This window comes from Mirounga leonina, unplaced genomic scaffold, assembly GCF_011800145.1.
Source record: "Mirounga leonina isolate KUSES-001 unplaced genomic scaffold, KU_Mleo_1.0 Mir_151, whole genome shotgun sequence".
Classification (NCBI taxonomy): Eukaryota; Metazoa; Chordata; class Mammalia; order Carnivora; family Phocidae; genus Mirounga; species Mirounga leonina.
Genome location: NW_023270377.1, coordinates 55,638,339 through 55,658,317, shown reverse-complemented (window position 1 = coordinate 55,658,317; position 19,979 = coordinate 55,638,339). Strand labels below are relative to the sequence as shown.

The 19,979-nt window shown below is 34.5% G+C and overlaps 1 protein-coding gene across 2 annotated transcripts in view; it reads right to left on the bottom strand.

Moving 5' to 3' along the window:
- LNPK (lunapark, ER junction formation factor) overlaps nucleotides 1-19,979 on the bottom strand; it is a 78,201-nt gene that overhangs the window by 39,987 nt on the left and 18,235 nt on the right. For both annotated transcript variants that reach the window (XM_035007700.1, XM_035007698.1), the window contains exons 5-6: nucleotides 9,713-9,771; nucleotides 2,150-2,190 (exon numbers count right to left, since the gene is read on the bottom strand). In XM_035007700.1, the coding sequence (XP_034863591.1) occupies nucleotides 2,150-2,190; nucleotides 9,713-9,771 (100 nt within the window). The remainder of the gene's footprint in view (nucleotides 1-2,149; nucleotides 2,191-9,712; nucleotides 9,772-19,979) is intronic.

Sequence of the window (19,979 nt, the reverse complement as noted above, 5' to 3'; positions counted from 1 at the left end):
ATAAAGAGATGCATCCCTAAGGAAACCACCTTTAATAAATGTCAAGTAGTAAATGTAATTTGTATTCATTTTGTTATTGAAAGAGGAGGGATAGGAGTTGGATAATTTTAGACTGACAGTTATTTTCCTACAGGCATTTCAATAATAAAAGTATTTTTAAAGCTAAAAAATGTGGAGTTTAAACTTAAATATCCATGAACAAGATCAATTTGATTACATTTAGCTTTTGTTCAAAAGTAGTGCCCCTTCTTTTGCCTCTCATTACCAGCACAATGATCAGCAAGCACCATACTCCTTACTAACTCACCCTTAACACCTATTGTTCTAAACAAAGTGTAAAGCAACTCAAACAAAGCAGCTCTATTAAGAGCTTGAGTAATAAAGGCCAGGGACTAGTTTCCAGTAGCAACAGTCATAACCAACAACAGTCAAGTCAATGCAAATTGTGTTCCCTAATTCATGAGTTGGAGCAGCCAACTTATTTTTCTTTAATCAGACTGCAAGATACATGACACACTAAACTATTCGGTAATATTGACGCCTCTTGAACCATTTAGATATAGACAACTGTTGACCCTGAACTGAATTTTCCAACTGTAAGGCCCAGATGAAGCAGCTTTATGTTGTGATTCCTTCAAGGGCTATTAAAGAAGAAGTAAATAGCTTGGCTAGTCTTTTCACAGAGTTCCAAGTCGGCTCTGTTACTTATTAAGTTTTTGCCCAATCACCTGTTCTCCAAGATTCTGCTTTCTGGTCATGTGATAGCACTGATACTGGGTCAGCTTCTCTTCACTTAAATTTTTTTTTAATTTTCTTCTTTTTTGTCTTCCTCCTTCTATTTTCTACTTTAATAAAAATTTCTCCATTTTGGTACAAGTGGGGCTTGGCTCCGATCACCTCTATCAGCTCTTCTTTTTATCACATCAGCAAACCAAGCCAATCACATCACAACTTCTATATTACTGAGAACCACTAGTATTTCCTCACTTTGAATTTCTGGCTGTTACATAATGCATGGAATGCAAGAAATATAGTAAGAAATAAGGGAATATTTCTGTTTCAGGACCATTAAAAATGTCAATGCAATGTTGATAATAACTCACAGACCACTGAAGAAGCTCAAAGAGGAAATCCCCTCGGAATTAAAGTTCCTTTATTTTTCAAGCATTTAAACCCTCAAGACCAGTGTCTTTTATTACCAATTCACAAAACAATTTTTTTTAAGCTCTAGGCCCAATGTGGGGGGTTGAACTCATAACCCGAAGATCAAGAGTTGCATGCTCTACCAACCAAGCCAGCCAGGCGCCCTCACAGAACAATTTTTACATTAATCTTAACCTTCATAATTTTTATTAGTTTCATACATAATTGTTACTTATTACATGTTACACTAAAATACATTGATCATATGCATCTGATTAAATTTCATTAAATAAGTTTCTACATAACAAGCCATTGTTATCAATTATCATTTTCATACTTCAAAAATAATTATATAAAAAAGCATATGTAAATTCAAGTCAAACACAAGTTCAATTCACTTATTAGAGAGTATGATAAAACCCTCTAAACATCTAGGGCTCTTCTTCTCTTATGCTTGGCCCCCTTTCCAAACATCTGAAGGACACATCTATCTGACCCCACAAGATACCCATGTGATCAGAGCTGCTGATAGAAAATGAAAGAAAAAAAAAATTCTTTCTTTCCCCCTTCCTTCAGCCTTTTCATGTTAAATTTGACTTTTACAACCGATCTTGATTCCCTCTCTTCTAGCCTTACCTAGCCTTATTGTGTCCAGAAAACCTGAGAAGTGACATATGTAGATGGATGATCCTTTTTAAAACCCTAATAATCAATCTGGATACCTACCTTTTTACCCTCTGCCTCATTTAATCCTCCAATGATTCATTTACTTGCCTCTCAGCTTCCAACTGCAAAGATTCTCAGATTCAAAAAAAGTCCACATAACTACTTTTCCTGTCAATCATTATTAACTAGCAAAAATATTCATAATTCAGCTTCATCATTAAAATGCTATCTAACAGCATACTTGTTACTTGGATGGTCATAATGTATAACAGATAAACACTGTTTATTCAGTTCTTATGTATTTGTTTTATATAAATTAATTTTAAATAAGTTAACTTACTATTTTTTTCTTCTGGGATTTTAAATCATCCAGTGCTTCATCTAGAAAACAAGATTTAAATCAAAGCTAAATCAGATATTAAGATACTTAGATACCTTAAAAATAGTATGCCAAATAATATATATTAAGCAACCATAAGAAAACTTTCTTATCTTAGAATTTCTCACTGATGTGTACAGACAAAAATTATCTCAATCTTTATACATATATATTTCATATTGTTGCGTATATATTACAAAGCTAAGTAGGGAAAAATTGACTTTATATAGAATAAAACTTTTTTTTTTTTTAAGATTTTATTTATTTGACACAGAGAGACACAGCGAGAGAGGGAACACAAGCAGGGGGAATGGGAGAGGGAGAAGCAGGCTCCCCGTGGAGCAGGGAGCTGGATGCAGGGCTCGATCCCAGGACTCTGGGATCATGACCTGAGTCGAAGGCAGACGCTTAACGACTGAGCCACTCAGGCACCCCACAGAATAAAACAACTTCCAAAATTTAAAAAGACCTAAACATTTTATCAAATAGAATAAGTAATTATTAATTTTTAAATTTATAAATAAAATTATTACTTCTTCATTAAAGTTCTAGAGTAGCAAACATCTGAATACCCAAATCAAAGTATATTATTTATGTAAAAATCCAAATACAAACTTATACAAAGATTTTACTATAATTTTTCAAAATATTTTAGTTTTTAATGTGTTAGCTGACTTACTACTAAAGGGAAAAAAAAAAAGTCTGCTAACATCTATTTAAAGAGAATAGTCATCTACAGTTAGAGAAGACCAACCAAATATTTATCACTTAATCCAGAAGTCAGCAAACTTTTTCTATAAAGGGCTGGACAGTAAATATTTTAGGCATTATGGGCCAAAAGGCAAAACCAATCAGTACTTTTAAAGCAAAAGAGTAAACAAATTTCCACAAGTCTTTATTGAGAAAATTCAAATGCAATAATAATTGAGCTCAATTTTTTTGTAACATAGGTCTATCACTGAAAAGAACAGAATTATTTTCTTTTGGTGAGTAGATAATATTTCACTTAAATGAGGTTGAAAGTTAGTGTTCCCTATCATCAAAACTGATTGCAAATATTAATATGTTAATGTTGATCTGTCATACAATTTGACACATCTGATTTTTGAAAATGTTTTTTCACACATATAGCTACTGCTAAATACTGAAATCAATCCTCAAGCACATGATTTTAATTGAGTATTCATTGTTTGGAAGGCATTTATAGAATTCTTTAATTCTTCTATTGATATTTGCCTTTTCTTATCATTATGTTGCACGTTAATCACTTCCAACTGAAGATAAGTGGAAGCCCCTCAACTGTACAGTTAAAATGGATTTTGAAATATGGAAATTTCCTTTGTACTTCTTGAAGTCTGAAAAATCACTGCTAGATTGCTTTTCTTTTGGCTAAGATCAAGTGTGAAAAACACCGCTGGAACTATCGTTTGAGCTTGGATCATGTACTTGCTGCAAATTTCTGGGGGGAATAGAGATCTTGCTTCTTGTTTTAACTTTTCAGTCTTTTTTAAAAATTACTTTGTGTCATTACAATGATATTTGTTTTCTAATTGACTTTATAGCAGTATAAGTTTTGCACATAAGGACTGTTTTGTCTTGCAATCTTAGGTTGAATTCATTAAGAACCATTATCAAGTCTGCAGCAAAAGCTAATTTTCCAAAGCCAGTCAGCATTCAACCACAGTGGTTGAAGGTGATTCTTTTCATGTAGAAATATTACACTCTAGGCCCCGAGCTCAAAATACCACAATAAAACTTTACTACTGCTGAGCCATCAAACTGCTGTGGGACTGGGCAAGTTATGATAGTCAGTTTCTATTTCTGATTAAAGTTCACATAACTGACAATGGTTAAGTTCATGACAGTAAATGAAGTTCCCCATTGACACTAATTTAATAACACCTGGTCAGTTCAAATATGCTCGGCAAAGTACCTACTGTCACATAACACAATGAATAACCACAAAATTGAAACACTTACAGTTTCCCAAGTTTGTAAATTAATCCAAATAAGCATTTTTCTGCTTCCCACATTTTTTCAGTATAGTTGACACACAATGCTACATTAGTTTCAGGTATACAACTTAGTGATTTGACAAGTTTATACATTATGCTATGTTCACAAATGTAGCTACCATCTGTCCCATGACATCACTATTATAGTATCACTGACTGTATTCCTTATGCTGTGCCTTTTATTCCCATGACCTACTCACTCCATAACTCAAGGCCTGTATCTCCCTCTCCCCTTCACCCATTTTGCTCAATCTCCCACCCTCCTCTCCTCTAGCAATCATCAGTTTATTCTCTGTATTTACAGGCCTGATTCTGCTTTTTGTTTATTCATTTTTTTAGATTCCATTTATGAGTAGAATTATATGTTATTTGTCTTTCTCAGTCTGATTTTTTTCACTTAGCATAATACCCTCTAAGTCTATCCATGTTTTCTCAAACAGCACAGTTTCATCCTTTTTTATGGCTGTGTAACATTCCATTGTATACGTATATATTTACATACACACCACATTTTCCTTATCCATTTGTCTTTTGACACTTCAGTTACTTCTGTGGTTACTGTAAACAGTGCTGTAATAAACATAGGGGTGCATATATCTTTTCGAGTTGGTGTTTTCATTTTTTTCTGGATAAATACCCAATAGTTGAATTATTGGAGCATATGGTATTTCTATTTTTAATTTTTTGAGAAACCTCCAAACTATTCTCCAGAGTGGCTGTACCAATTTACATTCCCACCAACAGTGCACAAGGGTTCCTTTTTCCCCATATCCTCACCAAAACTTGTTTCTTATCTTTTTTGATTTTAGCCTAACAGGTGTCAGGTGATATCTCATTGTAGGTTTGATTTGTACTTCCCTGATGATTGGTGATGTTGAGCATCTTTTCAAGTGTCTGTTGGCATCTGTGTATCTTCTTTGGAAATATTTTACCAGCAATATTTATAATACATCTTAGCAGATTCCACTTCAGGTTGGACTGAATTGGCCTTTTTTCAACTTTGAAAATATTCTGTCCTGGAGTTGTTTTACACAGACGTTAATTCAATAACTTCAAGGTCAGTATTGATTCCTCAAATAAACTACAACTCAGCTGTATTGGAGCTAAGGAAGATCACTTGAAAACATTTATCATGTTTTTAAATTGACTATCTTGCTTCCAATATTCTCAGTTCTTCAAGCAATTGTTCTTGCCAAAACGCTACTTACTAATTAAGCAAGTATACCTTCTCTGAACACATTTTTTCAGCTGCTGCAATCAAACACAATTTAATTAATTCACCATCAGTAAATAAATGGCTTTCCCTGCTTCACTAATAAGCCACTCAGAAACTTACTTAGTTGAAGCTCCATTTTCACTTTTTATTTTTATGAAGAAATTCAGCTACGATGAGATATTACATTTTAAATGCTCTAATTTTTCTGACCATTGTTTTTCCGTGAGTTGGGAATGTCAGGAGTACTTAGTATGGTAATGTCAATGTATATTTGTATTCTTTTAGCACAGCTATAATGTCATTGAATAATAAATACAATGCTTTGTGTTTTGATAACAAAATAATCCACAGTCCACGGTGCCCAAAAATGCAACATTCAAAGTCCAACCCTTTATTCTTTTGTTGTTTTTACATGTTGAGTATGCACTGGTAATTTAAAAAAAAAACTAAAATTGTCACGATATATATGGCACATGAAATGTCAAGTTATAATTTTGTCACTGTGATTTGTTGTACATCCTGCAACAGTCTGAAGTGTTGAGAGCACTACATACAGTTTGTCACAACTACTTAACTCTGCCACTGTAGGATGAAAGCAGCTACAGACAACATTTAAATGAATGGGCAGTGTTTTGCTCCAATAAAAACAGAAATTTGAATTTCAAATGCAATAAATATAATATCAAAAAATATTCTTTTGAACTTTTCAATGATTTAAAAATGTAAAAATAATTTTTTTTAAGATTTTATTTATTTATTTATTTGACAGAGAGAAAGAGAGCACAAGCAGGGGGAGTAGCCAAGGGAGAAGCAGGCTCCCTGAGGAGGAGGGAGCCTGATGCAGGGCTCAATCCCAGGACCTTGAGCCAAAGGCAGATGCTCAACCAACTGAGCCACCCAGGCGCCCCTAAAAATCATTCTTAAATCATGACCTATACAAGGTGGTGGGCAGGACTTGGCCCACAGGCTATAGTTTGCCAACCCTTAATCTATACTAGGTCCAAGGTATAAAACAAAGGAAATAAAACTAATAGAGAACAAAAACCAAGGACACAATGAATAGCTTCAGGCTTAAACATGACTTTATGCTAAAAAAAAAATTTCTGTAGGACTGTAAGATAATTTTTTCTGAAGTCTATTTTAAATGTACATGTAAATTGTACCTATTCAATTGAATTAGTAAATTTTTTTAAATAAAAGGATCCCTGAAATAAATTTTTAAGCAATCCCTTAATTTTTTTTAAATTTTATTTTATTATGTTATGTTAATCACCATACATTACATCATTAGTTTTTGATGTAGAGTTCCATGATACAACAACCATATCATGGTGTGCCTATTTGTAAGTTAAAATATTCATACATTTAATTTCCTTAGAAAAGTGTTTCCAAGCACTCTTATATATCCTATATAATACAAAAGAGGATATTAATATATATATTATATTATACCCAAGCACTCTTATATTTTCTACTATTTTGTTAATTCCATGAGGTCAGAGAGCATATTTGTTTTAAACTTCTTCCTGTCCTCCTAGCATCTACCATATTACCAAATATCACTGGAAACAACACCATAAGCTTAATTTCCTTAATATGATAGTAAGTATCAATATTTTTTAAAACCACAGCAAACATCATACTTAATGATAAACGTTAAAAGCTTTTCCACTGAGAATCAGGAACTAGACAAGGAATCTACTATTCCCACTTCAACTCACTATTATACTGAGTACTACCCCATTAAATAAGACAAGAAAAATTAAAAAGACAAGAAAAATAAAAAAGAATAAGGAACAGAAAAATCACTACCATCGGCCTACATGTATATTAACACTTCGCAATTTTTATATACTTTGGTATATAGTTTCACTTAATACTCATAATAATCCTTCCTAAACAAATATTTCATATTTATGATGATGATAATGCATGTTTCCACTTTACAAATTAGGAAACTGAAGTTCAGAGAATTAAAACTTATCTGTAGGATGAAAAGACAGCCAGTGTGGCTGGAACAAAAGTGAAAAAAGAAGAGTAGAGAGAGATGAAGTTAGAGAATGAGCATAAGCCAGAAAGTAGGCTAAAAGAATTCAGATTTACTCTGGCTGCCATGGGAGGCCATTAGAGAATTTGAAGCAGAAAAGACACAATTCATTTATACCTTAAAAATAGACTAGTTAGGAAGCCACTCCTAGTACAAGTAGGAGATGATGATCACCTGAATTAGAACAGTAGTTGTAGTAAAGCAGGTCAGAAGTTCAGATCTGAAATAACTGTGGAGGTAGAGCTGATTGGACTTTGAAGGGGAGAGAGAAATGCATGGAGATTAAAGGGAATATGAAGTCAGGATAGGGTTTCTCCCCCCCCAGCTGATTATATGGAAGCGAGATTATACACCAATAGAGACAATCCAATAGAAATAGTTAATACAAAGGAGGATAACTGCAAGAAGAGATAACTGCAAGAACAAAGTTCTTGAGATGGACAGAATATCTAGAATCCAAAGTATAAATGGAGGGCTTAGCCATAGACAGAATCAAGGTCTGTCTTCCAGACTACCATTGAAGGATGACAACATACTGAGTAACAGATGGAGCTTGATATATTTGGTGGTGGAGGTAGCTCTCATCTGTTTATATCTTTTTTCTCCATAAAGTAAGACTATCACATGAGAGTAGCCAGGTAGATTTTTGTGCGATTTTGCTTGTCTGTGTATTTTGAATTTTTATTTGGTTGGTTGGTTGATTGGTTTTATTTTGGTTTGGTTTTTGTTTATTTGCAGGAAGGCAGGTATTAGCTATTTGAAGAGAAATACAATCTCAAAAAATACTCTCAAAGAGAAAAAAGTAAATTTTCTAGGGAACTATGAAATAGGACTGTGCAGCAGTACATGTATTTACAGTAATAGATTTAAAATAAGTCTGGTCAGGGGCACCTGGTGGCTCAGTCAGTTAAGCATCTGCCTTTGGCTCAGGTCATGATCCTGGAATCCAGCCCCACATCAGGCTCCCTGCTCAGCAGGGAGTCTGCTTCTCCCTCTCCCTCTGCTCCTCCATCCCCCCCCAACTCATGCCCTCTCTCTCAAATAAATAAAAAATAAATAATCTTTTTAAAAAATAAAAAATTAAATAAGTCTGGTCACTACGCTGTATGATTTTCCTCTAATAAATTTAGCTTTTCTGATGCAGATAGATTAAGCTTTAAAAGTTTTTAACCAGGATAGAGTTTTGCCAGTCATAGATTAAGCATATAATTATATTTAAAGAAGGTACAGTTTTTGCCAGACAAGTAGGATGGAAAAGAGGGGCAAAGGAATCAAGGGTATCTGCAAGGAATGGGCATTGGGCTAGCCCAGTGAGTCTAAGCCAGGTTGAAGAGAAGTCATAACTCAGGGGGGAAGTTCAAAAGTCATATATCTGTATGAACCTTATTTGGATCTTGAATCAAACAAAATATATTTAATATTTTATGATATTAAGAATTCTTTTTCAGATATGATAATGTTATTGCATTACATTAATGATAATGTATTGTATAATGTATTTTTTTAAAAAGCCTGTCATGGATAGATATAACTGGGATATACTTCAAAATAATACAGTAGGTAGATAAGTAGGTGGGGTTAAAATTAAAAAAGACTAACCATGAGTTGATGATTGTTTACATTGTGTGATAGGTATATGAGGACTTATTATACTATTCACCCTACTTTTGTATATGTAATTTTGTATGTGAAATTTTCCACAATGAAAAGTTAAAACAAGAAAGAAGTCACAATAAAGTTCATTTAAATGAAATTTATATATCTTTATTTAATTATAACTCATACTTTTAAGACCTGAAAAACTTTAAAATCTATAGGTACACAGAATACAGAAGGAAGTATTATCATAATTTGCATATTTCCATAAAAACAAAAGCCTAGGAGCTGTGAGGTTAAAGAGAACGGTACAATTAATAGAACAAATCAAAAGATGTCTAACTATGTTCTACTCTATAATAATGTAAGTTTTGTATAAAGATTAACAAATACTTTCAATTTAAGAGATGAATTAATGAAATGAATTATTTTGTGTAAAAAAATTCTAAATGAACAAGACAAAAATAACACAAATGAAAAAGAGAATCCTCTTGATTATTCAAAATGCTTGATAGTAAACAACCCTTCAATATTTACAAGATTGTCATTTCAATACACCATTTCACAACCTGCCATTCAGTTACAAACCAATGCACTATAAGAAGGTGTTTTTTTAAATGTATTTATAAAAACTTAGAAATTAAACTTACTATTTCTTTCTGTTCTCTTGGAAAAGAAGAAAATAAGCACTGTTCTTATGCTCCAGATGCTACAGAGGAAGCAAAATTGAGAAACAAAAACCATCATTAGGATAAGTGAATTAGAAGCCATATAAAATGAAAACAAATATACATTTCCAGTGAGAGTTCAGTACAGTGCTTCCCTTTATATTTTGAAAACCAGGAAGTACTCTTTCTTTCAGAGACATCAGAGGTCTATATCTGCTTTCAAAAGAGTTCTCAATCTAAAATCCACAGACCTTCTGAGGGTCCCCCAGAATTATGAAATTGCCTTTGTGTGCGTAAGTGTGTTTCTCTGGAGAGACCACTGTGTTCATCACTCTGTAAGGAGTCTATGAAATGCCTCCCCCAAAAAAACAAAGTACAGAATCCCTTCTTACTAAGTAAGCATCAACTCCAAAAATCTATCTATTCCCATGCACTGAGGGAAAATCACATTTTACCCCAAATCCAGCACACTGTACAAATATAAGTTATTACTACTTCCCTATTATTTAACATTCGACGGATCTTCTCTACTAAATAAAATAAGCTATCTAGAAGAAAAAAAAAGCTTACCTTCAAGTAAGTACTTGATAAGTAAACTGAGCTAAACACCATCTTTCAAAGATTTTTATGAGGAGAATTCTTTGGGCCTTATATCAGTAAAACATCAAATGATATTAAAAGTAAGTCAAAGAATGATCCTAATCACAAATTTGTCAAGATAATCTCTTAAATTCAATGTAAATATAGCAAAATACCTCTTTCTCCAAAGAACATGGCAGAACGCATACAAACATTATTCATAATTTTATAAAAGCAATACATTGTAGGGGTGCCTGGGTGGCTCAGTTGGTTAAGTGTCCAACTCTTGATTTTGGCTCAGGTTATGATTTCAGGGCCATCCAATGATCAAGCCCTGGGTCAGCTCTGCACTGGGTGTGGAAGCTGCTTAAGATTCTCTCTCTCGGGGCACCTGGGTGGCTCAGTTGGTTAGGCGACTGCCTTCAGCTCAGGTCATGATCCCAGAGTCCTGGGATCGAGTCCCGTATGGGGCTCCCTGCTCAGCAGGGAGTCTGCTTCTCCCTCTGACCCTCCCCCCTCTCATGTGCTCTCTCTCTCTCTCTCTCTCTCTCATTCTCTCTCTCAAATAAATAAATAAAATCTCTAAAAAAAAAAGATTCTCTCTCTCCAATAAAGAGTTTCCAGGACAAACAACAACTAAAGGAATTTGTGAACACTAAACCAGCCCTGCAAGACATATTAAAGGGGGTCCTTTGAGCGGAGAGAGAGCCCAAAAGTAACAAAGACCAGAAAGGAACAGAGACAATCCATAAGAACGGTGATTTTACAGGTAATACAATGGCACTAAATTCATATCCTTCAATAATTACTCTGAATGTAAATGGACTCAATGCTCCAATCAAAAGACACAGGGTATCAGAATGGATTAAAAAACAAGACCCATCAATATACTGCTTACAAGAGACTTATTTTAGACCCAGACACTTCCAGATTGAAAGTGAGAGGGTAAAGAACCATTTATCATGCTAATGGACATCAAAAGAAAGCTGGAGGAGCCATTCTTATATCACACAAACTATATTTTAAACCAAAGACTTTCATAAGAGATGATTATATTTATTATATCATAATAAAAGGGGCTATCCAACAAGAAGATCTAACAATTATTAATATTTATGCCCCTAACTTGGGAGCAGCTAAATATATAAACCAATTAAAAATAAAATTAAGCTCATTGATAACAATACAATAATAGTAGGGGACTTGAACCCCCCACTCACAGCAATGGACAGATCATCTAAGCAGAAGATCAACAAGGAAACAAGGGCTTTGAATGACACACTGGACCTGATGGACTTCACAGATAAATTCAGAGCATTTCATCCTAAAGCAGCAGAATACACATTCTTCTCAAGTGCACAGGAAACATTATCCAAAATAGATCACACACTGGGTCACAAATCAGGTCTCAACCTGTACAAAAAGACTGAGATCATATCATGTATATTTTCAGACCACAGTGCTATAAAACTTGAACCACAAGAAAAAATTGGGAAGGAACACAAATACATGGAGGTTAAATAATATCCTACTGAAGAATGATTGGGTCAACCAGTAAATTAAAGAAGAATTTTAAAAATTCATGGAAATAAATAAAAATGAAACACAACAGTTCAAAACCTTTGGGATGCAGCAAAGGCAGTCCTAAGAGGGAAGTATACAGGCCTTCCTCAAGAAACAAGAAAAGTCTCAAATACACAACCTAACCATACACCTAAAGGAACTGGAAAAAGAACAGCAAATAAGGCCTAAATCCAGCAGGAGAATAGAAATAATAAAGATTAGAGTAGAAATCAATGATATAGAAATAAAAAAACAAAACACTAGAACAGATCAGTGAAACTAGGAGCTGGTTCTTTGGAAGAATTAATAAGATCGATAAGCCCCTAGCCAGACTTATCAAAAAGAAAAGAGAAAGGACCCAAATAAATAAAATCATAAATGAAAGAGGAGAGATCACAATCAACACTGAAGAAATACAATTATTAGAGAATATTATGAGCAATTATATAACAAATTAGGCAATCTGGAATAAACGGATAAATTCCTAGAAACATATAAACTACCAAGACTGAGACAAGAAAAAATAGAAAACCTGAAAAGACCCATAACCAGCAAAGAAATTGAATTAGTAAAAAAAAATTTCCCAACAAACAAGAGTCCAGGGCCAGATGGCTTCCCAGGGGAATTCTACCAAACATTTCAAGAAGAATTAATACCTATTCTTCTGAAACTGTTCCAGAAAATAGAAATGGAAGGACAACTTCCAAACTCTATGAGGCCAACATTACCTTAATCCCAAAACCAGACAAAGACCCCACTAAAAAGGAGAATTACAGACCAATATCCCTGATGAACATGGATGCAAAAATTCTCACCAAGATACAAGCTAATAGGATCCAACACTACGTTGAAAGGATTATACACCATGATCAAGTGGGATTTATTCCTGGGCTGCAGGGGTGTTTCAACATCCTCAAGTCAATCAATGTGACACACTACATTAATAAAAGGACAAGAATCATATGATCCTCTCAATAGATGCAGAAAAAGCATTTGACAAAATACAGCATCTTTTCTTGATAAAAAAAAAAAACTCTCTGCCATGCAGGGATGGAGGGAACATATCTCAATATCATAAAAGCCATATACAAAAGACCCACAGCGAATATCGTCCTCAACAGGGAAAAACTGAGGGCTTTTCCCCGAGGTTAGGAATACAACAGAGATGTCAACTCTCACCACTGTTGTTTAACATAGTACTGGAAGTCCTAGCCTCAACAATCAGACAACGAAAAGAAATAAAAGGCATCCAAATAGCGAAAGCAGTCAAAACTTTCACTCTTCGCAGATGACATGATACTCTACGTGGAAAACCCAAAAGACTCCACCCAAAAATTGCTTGAACTGATACAGGAATTCAGCAAAGTCGCAGGATATAAAATCAATTCACAGAACTCAGCTGCATTTCTATACACTAACAATGAAGCAGAAGAAAGAGAAATCAAGGAATTTTACATTTTACATTCGATACATTGTAAATTTGGTACATTTACAATTATACCAAAAAGATACCTAGAAATAAACCTAACCAAATAGGTAAAGGATATGTGCTCTGAAAACTATAGAATACTTATGAAAGAAATTGAGGACACAAAGAAATGGAAAAATATTCCATGCTCATGGATTGGAAGAACAAATATTGTTAAAATGTCTATGCTACCCAAAGCAATCTACACATTCAAAGCAATCCCTATCAAAATACCACTGACATTTTTCACAGAGCTGGAACAAATAATTCTAAAATTTGTATGGAACCAGAAAAGATCCTGAATAGCCAAAGGAATGTTGAAAGAGAAAACCAAAGCTGGTGGCATCACAAAGCCAGACTTAAGCTCTATTACAAAGCTGCAATCAAGACAGTATGGTACTGGCACAAAAACAGACATATAGATCAATGGTACAGAATAGAGAACCCAGAAATGGGCCCTCAACTCTATGGTCAACTAATCTTCGACAAAGGAGGAAAGAATGTCCAATGGAAAAAACACAGTCTCTTCAACAAATGGTGCTGGGAAAACTGGATAGCCACATGTAGAAGAATGAAACTGGACCACTTTCTTACACCATACACAAAAATAAACTCAAAATGGATGAAAGACCTAAATGTGAGACAGGAATCCATCAAAATCCTAGAGGAGAATACAGGCAGCAACCTCTGTGACCTTGGCTGCAGCAACTTCTTGCTAGACACGTCTCCAAAGCCAAGGGAAACAAAAGCAAAAATGAACTACTGAGACTTCATCAAGATAAAAAGCTTTTGCACAGCAAAGGAAATAGTCGACAAAACCAAAACAACCGACAGAATGGGAGAAGATATTTGTGAACGTCTTATCAGATAAAGGGCTGGTATCCAAAATATATGAAGAACTTATCCAATTCAACACCCAATAAATAAAAAACCCAGTCAAGAAATGGGCAGAAGACATGAACAGACATTTCTTCAAAGAAGACATACAAATGACTAACAGACACATGAAAAAATGCCCCACATCACACAGCATCAAGGACATACAAGTCAAAATCACAATGAGCTACCACCTGACACTGGTTAGAATGGCTAAAATTAACAACTCAGGAAATGACAGGTGTTGGCAAGGATACAGAGAAAGGGGAACCCTCTTACACTGTTGGTGGGAATGCAAACTGGTGCAGCCACTCTGGAAAACAGTATGGAGGTTTCTCAAAAAGTTAAAAATAGAACTACCCCTGCCACCCAGCAATTGCACTACTAGGTATTTATCCAAAAGATACAAAAATAGTGATCTGAAGGGGCACATGCACCCCAGTGTTTATAGCTGCAATGTCCACAATAGCCAAACTATGGAAAGAGCCCAGATGTCCATCAACAGATGAATGGACAGAGAAGATGTGGTATAAATACACAATGGAATAGTCCTCAGCCATCAAAAAGAATGAAATCTTGCCATTTGCAACGATGTGAATGGAACTGGAAGGTATTATGCTAAGAGAAATAAATCAGTCAGAGAAAGACAAATACCATGATTTCATTCATACGTAGAATTTAAGAAACAAAACAGATGAACATAGAAGAAGGGAAGAGAAAATAAAATAAGATGAAAACAAAGGGGGAGGCAAACCGTAAGAGATTCTTAACTCTAGGAAACAAACTGAGGGTTGATGGAGCGGAGGTGGGGGGGGGGTAACTAGGTGATAGGCATTAAGGAGGGCACTTGATGTAAATAGCAATGGCTATTATATGCAACTGATGAATCACTAAATTCTACCCTTGAAACTAGTAAAATATACTATATACTAACTAAATTGAATTTAAATAAAGAATTTAAAAAAATTTTTTTAAAAAGATTCTCTCTCCCTCTGCCCCTCCAGCCCCTGCTCCTCCGCAGGTGTGCACTCTCTCTCTCAAAAAAAAGAAAGAAAGAAGGTAAAGAAAAGAAAGGAAAGAAAAAGAAAAGAAAAGAAGAACATTGTATCTGAATTTATGTTATTTCTTTACTCTAAAATACATCATTGCTATTCTTGGGAGTTCACTTGCAAGGTAGTCACCAGTGAACCCTGTCTCCTGGTATTTACACCTTGTGTAGTCCTCCCTTACCAGTGTTGGCCTGTGTAACCAATAGAATACGGCAGAAGTAATAGTATGTAACTTCAAGATTAGGTTATAAAGGACTGCAGCTTCCATGTTAGTTCTCTTCTTCCACTCACCATCTCTCTCTCTCTCTTCTAAGAGAAGCCAGCTAGTATGACATGAGGACATTCAGGGAACTCTATGGGAAGGCCCATGTGGCAAAAAACAGAGGTCTCTGGCAAAGAGCCAGTGAAGAGATTAGGCCTGCAAACTACATGTGTGGGCTTAGAAGTAAATTCTCCATCTTTAGTTAAGCCTTGAGGTAACTGTAGCTCCAGCCAACAGCTTAACTGCAATTTATATATGAATAAAGACCCTGAGCTAGAACCACCCAACTAAACTGCTCCCACATTCCTTCCTGCCCCTCAGAAACTGTGAGAGATAATAAACATTTGTTGTTTTAAGCTACTAAGTTCTGGGGCAACTTATTATAGCAAGAGATAACCAAAACATGTTTTTTATGTGGTGGTGATTCATTTTTATGACTCAGACAACTACCTAAGCAATAAAAGACACTGAGCATTGTCCTTACCAAGGGAAGGGAGAGGAGAGGTTAGACATATTGCTCATAACCCTCAAGGATCCTACAACAGGAAACTCATACTGTTTCTCCACTACAAACCCGCTGAAATTGTGGCAGCAGAGAGATGATTTAGAAAAAAAGAAAAAAGTACAGGAAAACAGAGAACACTGGAAGGAACTGTAGAGATAGTGACTAGAATTCCGTAGGAAATCATTAAATTTTCTTAGATATTTTTCAAAAGCATATATAATTTTCAAAGTGTAAAAACTACAAGATTTGAAATATACTCCCTTACTTCAAAATAAAACACAGTAATCTCCTTTGCAGACAAGAAGTTCTCCTTTTGGTTTTTATCAGAACTACTGCTGGAGAAAATGAGCTATCAAACAATACACATTTCCTTCAAGACTTGAACAGCAGAACATATATAGTATGTTAATCTTTTAGGCTAAATTAAATGAAATTCTTTTGTATTTTTAAAACAAAGTCTAGGGGGGGAAAGGTTCTTCAGAAATCTATGTTCTAGTTATTCCAATAAAGGTTTTTGCTTTCTTAATAATTAACTATAACTTATGAAAATAGAGCAACATGTTTTGTGACGCTATTAAAGACACTATTACTGAGTCCTACTTTGACAACAGTGGCATAATTTCCATTTCCCTCTTCTCTTCTTAGAAATACTCTAAACAGGGGCGCCTGGGTGGCTCAGTTGGTTAAGCGTCTGCCTTGGGCTCAGGTCATGATTCTGAGATCAAGCCCTGAATATGGCTCCTGGCTCAGCAGGGAGTCTGGTTCTCCCTCTGCCTCTCCCCCCACCCGTGGCTTGTGCTCTCTTGCTCGCTCTTTCTCTCTCAAATAAATAGATTTAAAAAAAAAAAAAAAAAAGGGAAATACTCTAAACAACAAGGAGATCAAAAACAAAAACAAATTCCTGTCCTGGTAAAATAAGATATAGCTAAAACCCAACTCTCAAAATATGTGGACAGTCTCCCAAAAGTAATGGAGATCATGGAGATCAAGAGTGCAAGCAGAAAAGGAAAACTGCTTATCTCACAAAGAGGTAGCAAGACAAACTTCTCAAAGTGTAAAGCCTAAAGCCCATATTTATAACAAGAATAAGACACACGTGCTATAGGCAGAAACTCCTCAGTTTGGTTCCAACAACAAAACAGAAAAGACAGAACTTAAAGAGAAACCATTCAGAAACACCATGTTTACAAAGAACATTGTTTCTATGGCAGCAGGAGAGAAAAGAGGTTTTGTATGAGGAAAAAATACACAGTTGCCTACCCCTATTGGCTGGGGAAAGATAAAAGCTGAACAAACTAGCACATTAAATCCTGGATCATAATGAAAATTCTAGATAGCCTGGAATGTGGAAAGACATGCACCCATACTCACACAAACCTCCTACAAATAACTGGGCAAAAGTAAGGTAAACATACCACATAGAGATTTATTTTTAAGTTTTTTTAAAAAAAAAGGAAAAATGCAAAATTATGTTCCGAAACCTAGACCACCATCTTTCCTCTCAATAAATGTAAATGAGCTGAACTCACCAGAGCAAAAGACTTCCAGACTAGATCACAAAAATAAAACCCAACCCTATAATATAAACTAACACCTAAAACTAAGAGTTTTTGAAAGTTGAAGAAAATAAAACCATAGGCAAAAGTATATTAGGCAAATACTAACAAAACAAGGGTTGTATCTTAATACCCCACAAAGCTGAATTCAAGAACCTCCCTGCCACCCCCGCCAAGAAAGCTTTAAACTAGAAAAAGAAAGTGATTTCATAGTGTTAAAAAATGATGCAGTTCCTTTCCAACAAATGGTGCTGGGCAACTCAGCACCCATGGGCAAAATGAAAGAAAGAAAAAAATAAAAGAATCTCAACATGAACCTCACACCTTATATAAAAATTAACTCAAAATGGCTTATGAATTTAAGTGTAAAATGTTAGAAGAAAAAAATGCATAGAAAAAAAACGAAGAAAATCTTCAGAACCTATAGTTAGGGAAGAGTTCTTGACAACAAAAGCACATCCATAAAAGGAAAAATTTAATAAATTTTGCTCTGCAAAAGTCCTATTAAGAGAATAAAAAGACAAACTATAGACTGGTAAAAAAATATTTGCAAACCATATACCCAACAAATAACTTGTATCTACAATATATAAAGAACTCTCAAAACTCAACAGCAAAAAAACCATTACCCAATTCGAAAATTAGAAGACATGAACAGACATGAACAGAAGAGGAGATATAAATAGCAAATAAATACATGAAAAGAGTTTCAACATCATTAGCCCTTAGGGAAATGTAAATTAAAACCACAATGAAATATCACTACACACATATCAAAATGATCAAAATAGGAAATAGTGAAATACCAAATGCTGACAAGGATGTAGAGAAAAGAGATCATTTATATGCAACCAGTGGAAATGTAAAATGGTACATCTACTCTAAAAAAAAGTTTAGCAGTTTCTTTAAAAACTAAACATGTACCTACCATATGCCCCAGAGAAATGAAAACTTATGTTCAGACAATGCCTATATAAAAATGTTCACAGAAGCCTTATTCGTAATAGCCAAAAACTGGCAACTATCCAAATGTCCTTCAACAAGTGTATAGTTAAACAAACTGTGGTACATCATTACCATGGAATACTACTCAACAATAAAAAGAAACTATTAATACACTTAACATCTTGAATGGATCTCAAGAATATGCCAAATGAAAAAAGCCAGTTTCAAAAGATTATAAGCTAGGTGACTTCGTTTTATAATTCTTGAAATAACAAAATTACAGAGATATAAAACAGATTAGTGGGTGGAAGGGTTAAGAATGGGGCAGGTGAGGAGGGTTGGTATAACTACAAAGGGACGGCAAAAAGGAGCCCTGTGGTATTTATTTATTTATTTATTTATTTATTTATTTATTTAATCTCAACACCCAAGTGTGGCTTGAACTCATGACCCTGAGGATCAAGAGCCACATGCTCCACCAACTGAGCCTGCCAAGCAATCCAAGTCCTGTGGTTTTAGAACAGTTCTGAAACTGAACTGTGGGGTAGTGACATGAAGCTACAGATGTGATAAAATTACATAGAAATATAAAACACACACACAAAAGTGCATGTAAAACTGGTAAAATCTGATAGACTCTATGAGTTGAACCAACATCAGTTTCCTGGTTGTGATATTTTACTATACTCATGCAAGATGTTACCACTGGGGAAGGCTGGGTGAAGGATGCATGGGACCTGCTTGTACATTTTTTTGTGTTTTTTTGCAACTTCATGTGAATCTGTAATTATTTCAAAATAAAAAGGTTTCTTTTAAAGGAACATTCATAAAGCAAAACTAAACAGCAAGAAGTTGAAATATATTACTAGAATACAGAAGAACTATACAACATAAGAAGGTAGTTTTCATTGATATTATTAAACTCTATGCACCTGAAAAAAAAAAATACATCTTCAAGTGTTTGTGAAAGGCAACCATTGACCAAATAGCATACAACCAAAAAAAAACTCAATAAATTCAAAGAAGTAGAAATATTAAACAATATGCTTTGAAAGCAATACAGTAAAACTAGAAACAGTAACTAAACCAGAGACCAAACATACAAACACACATTTGTCACCTGGGAAAACTGCTTAAATTACAACACCAAATTTAAAAAAAAATTCATGATATCTAGAAAATAACCAAAGCAAATCACTACATATCAAAACACGAGGAATAAAATTAAGCAGTGGTCAAAAAATATCATGACCTCAAATACAGTGTATTTATTGTATTAATAAATAAGAAAGAATGAAAATAATGTATTAAGTATCCAATTTAAGTTACAGGAATAAAATAAGCCTAAGAGGAAAAAAAGAATAAAAAGTAATTTTTTAAAAGCTGGTTCTTTGAGAGAAAAAAGATACATAAACAACTAATAAAAACAATCACAAAAGAGAAAAT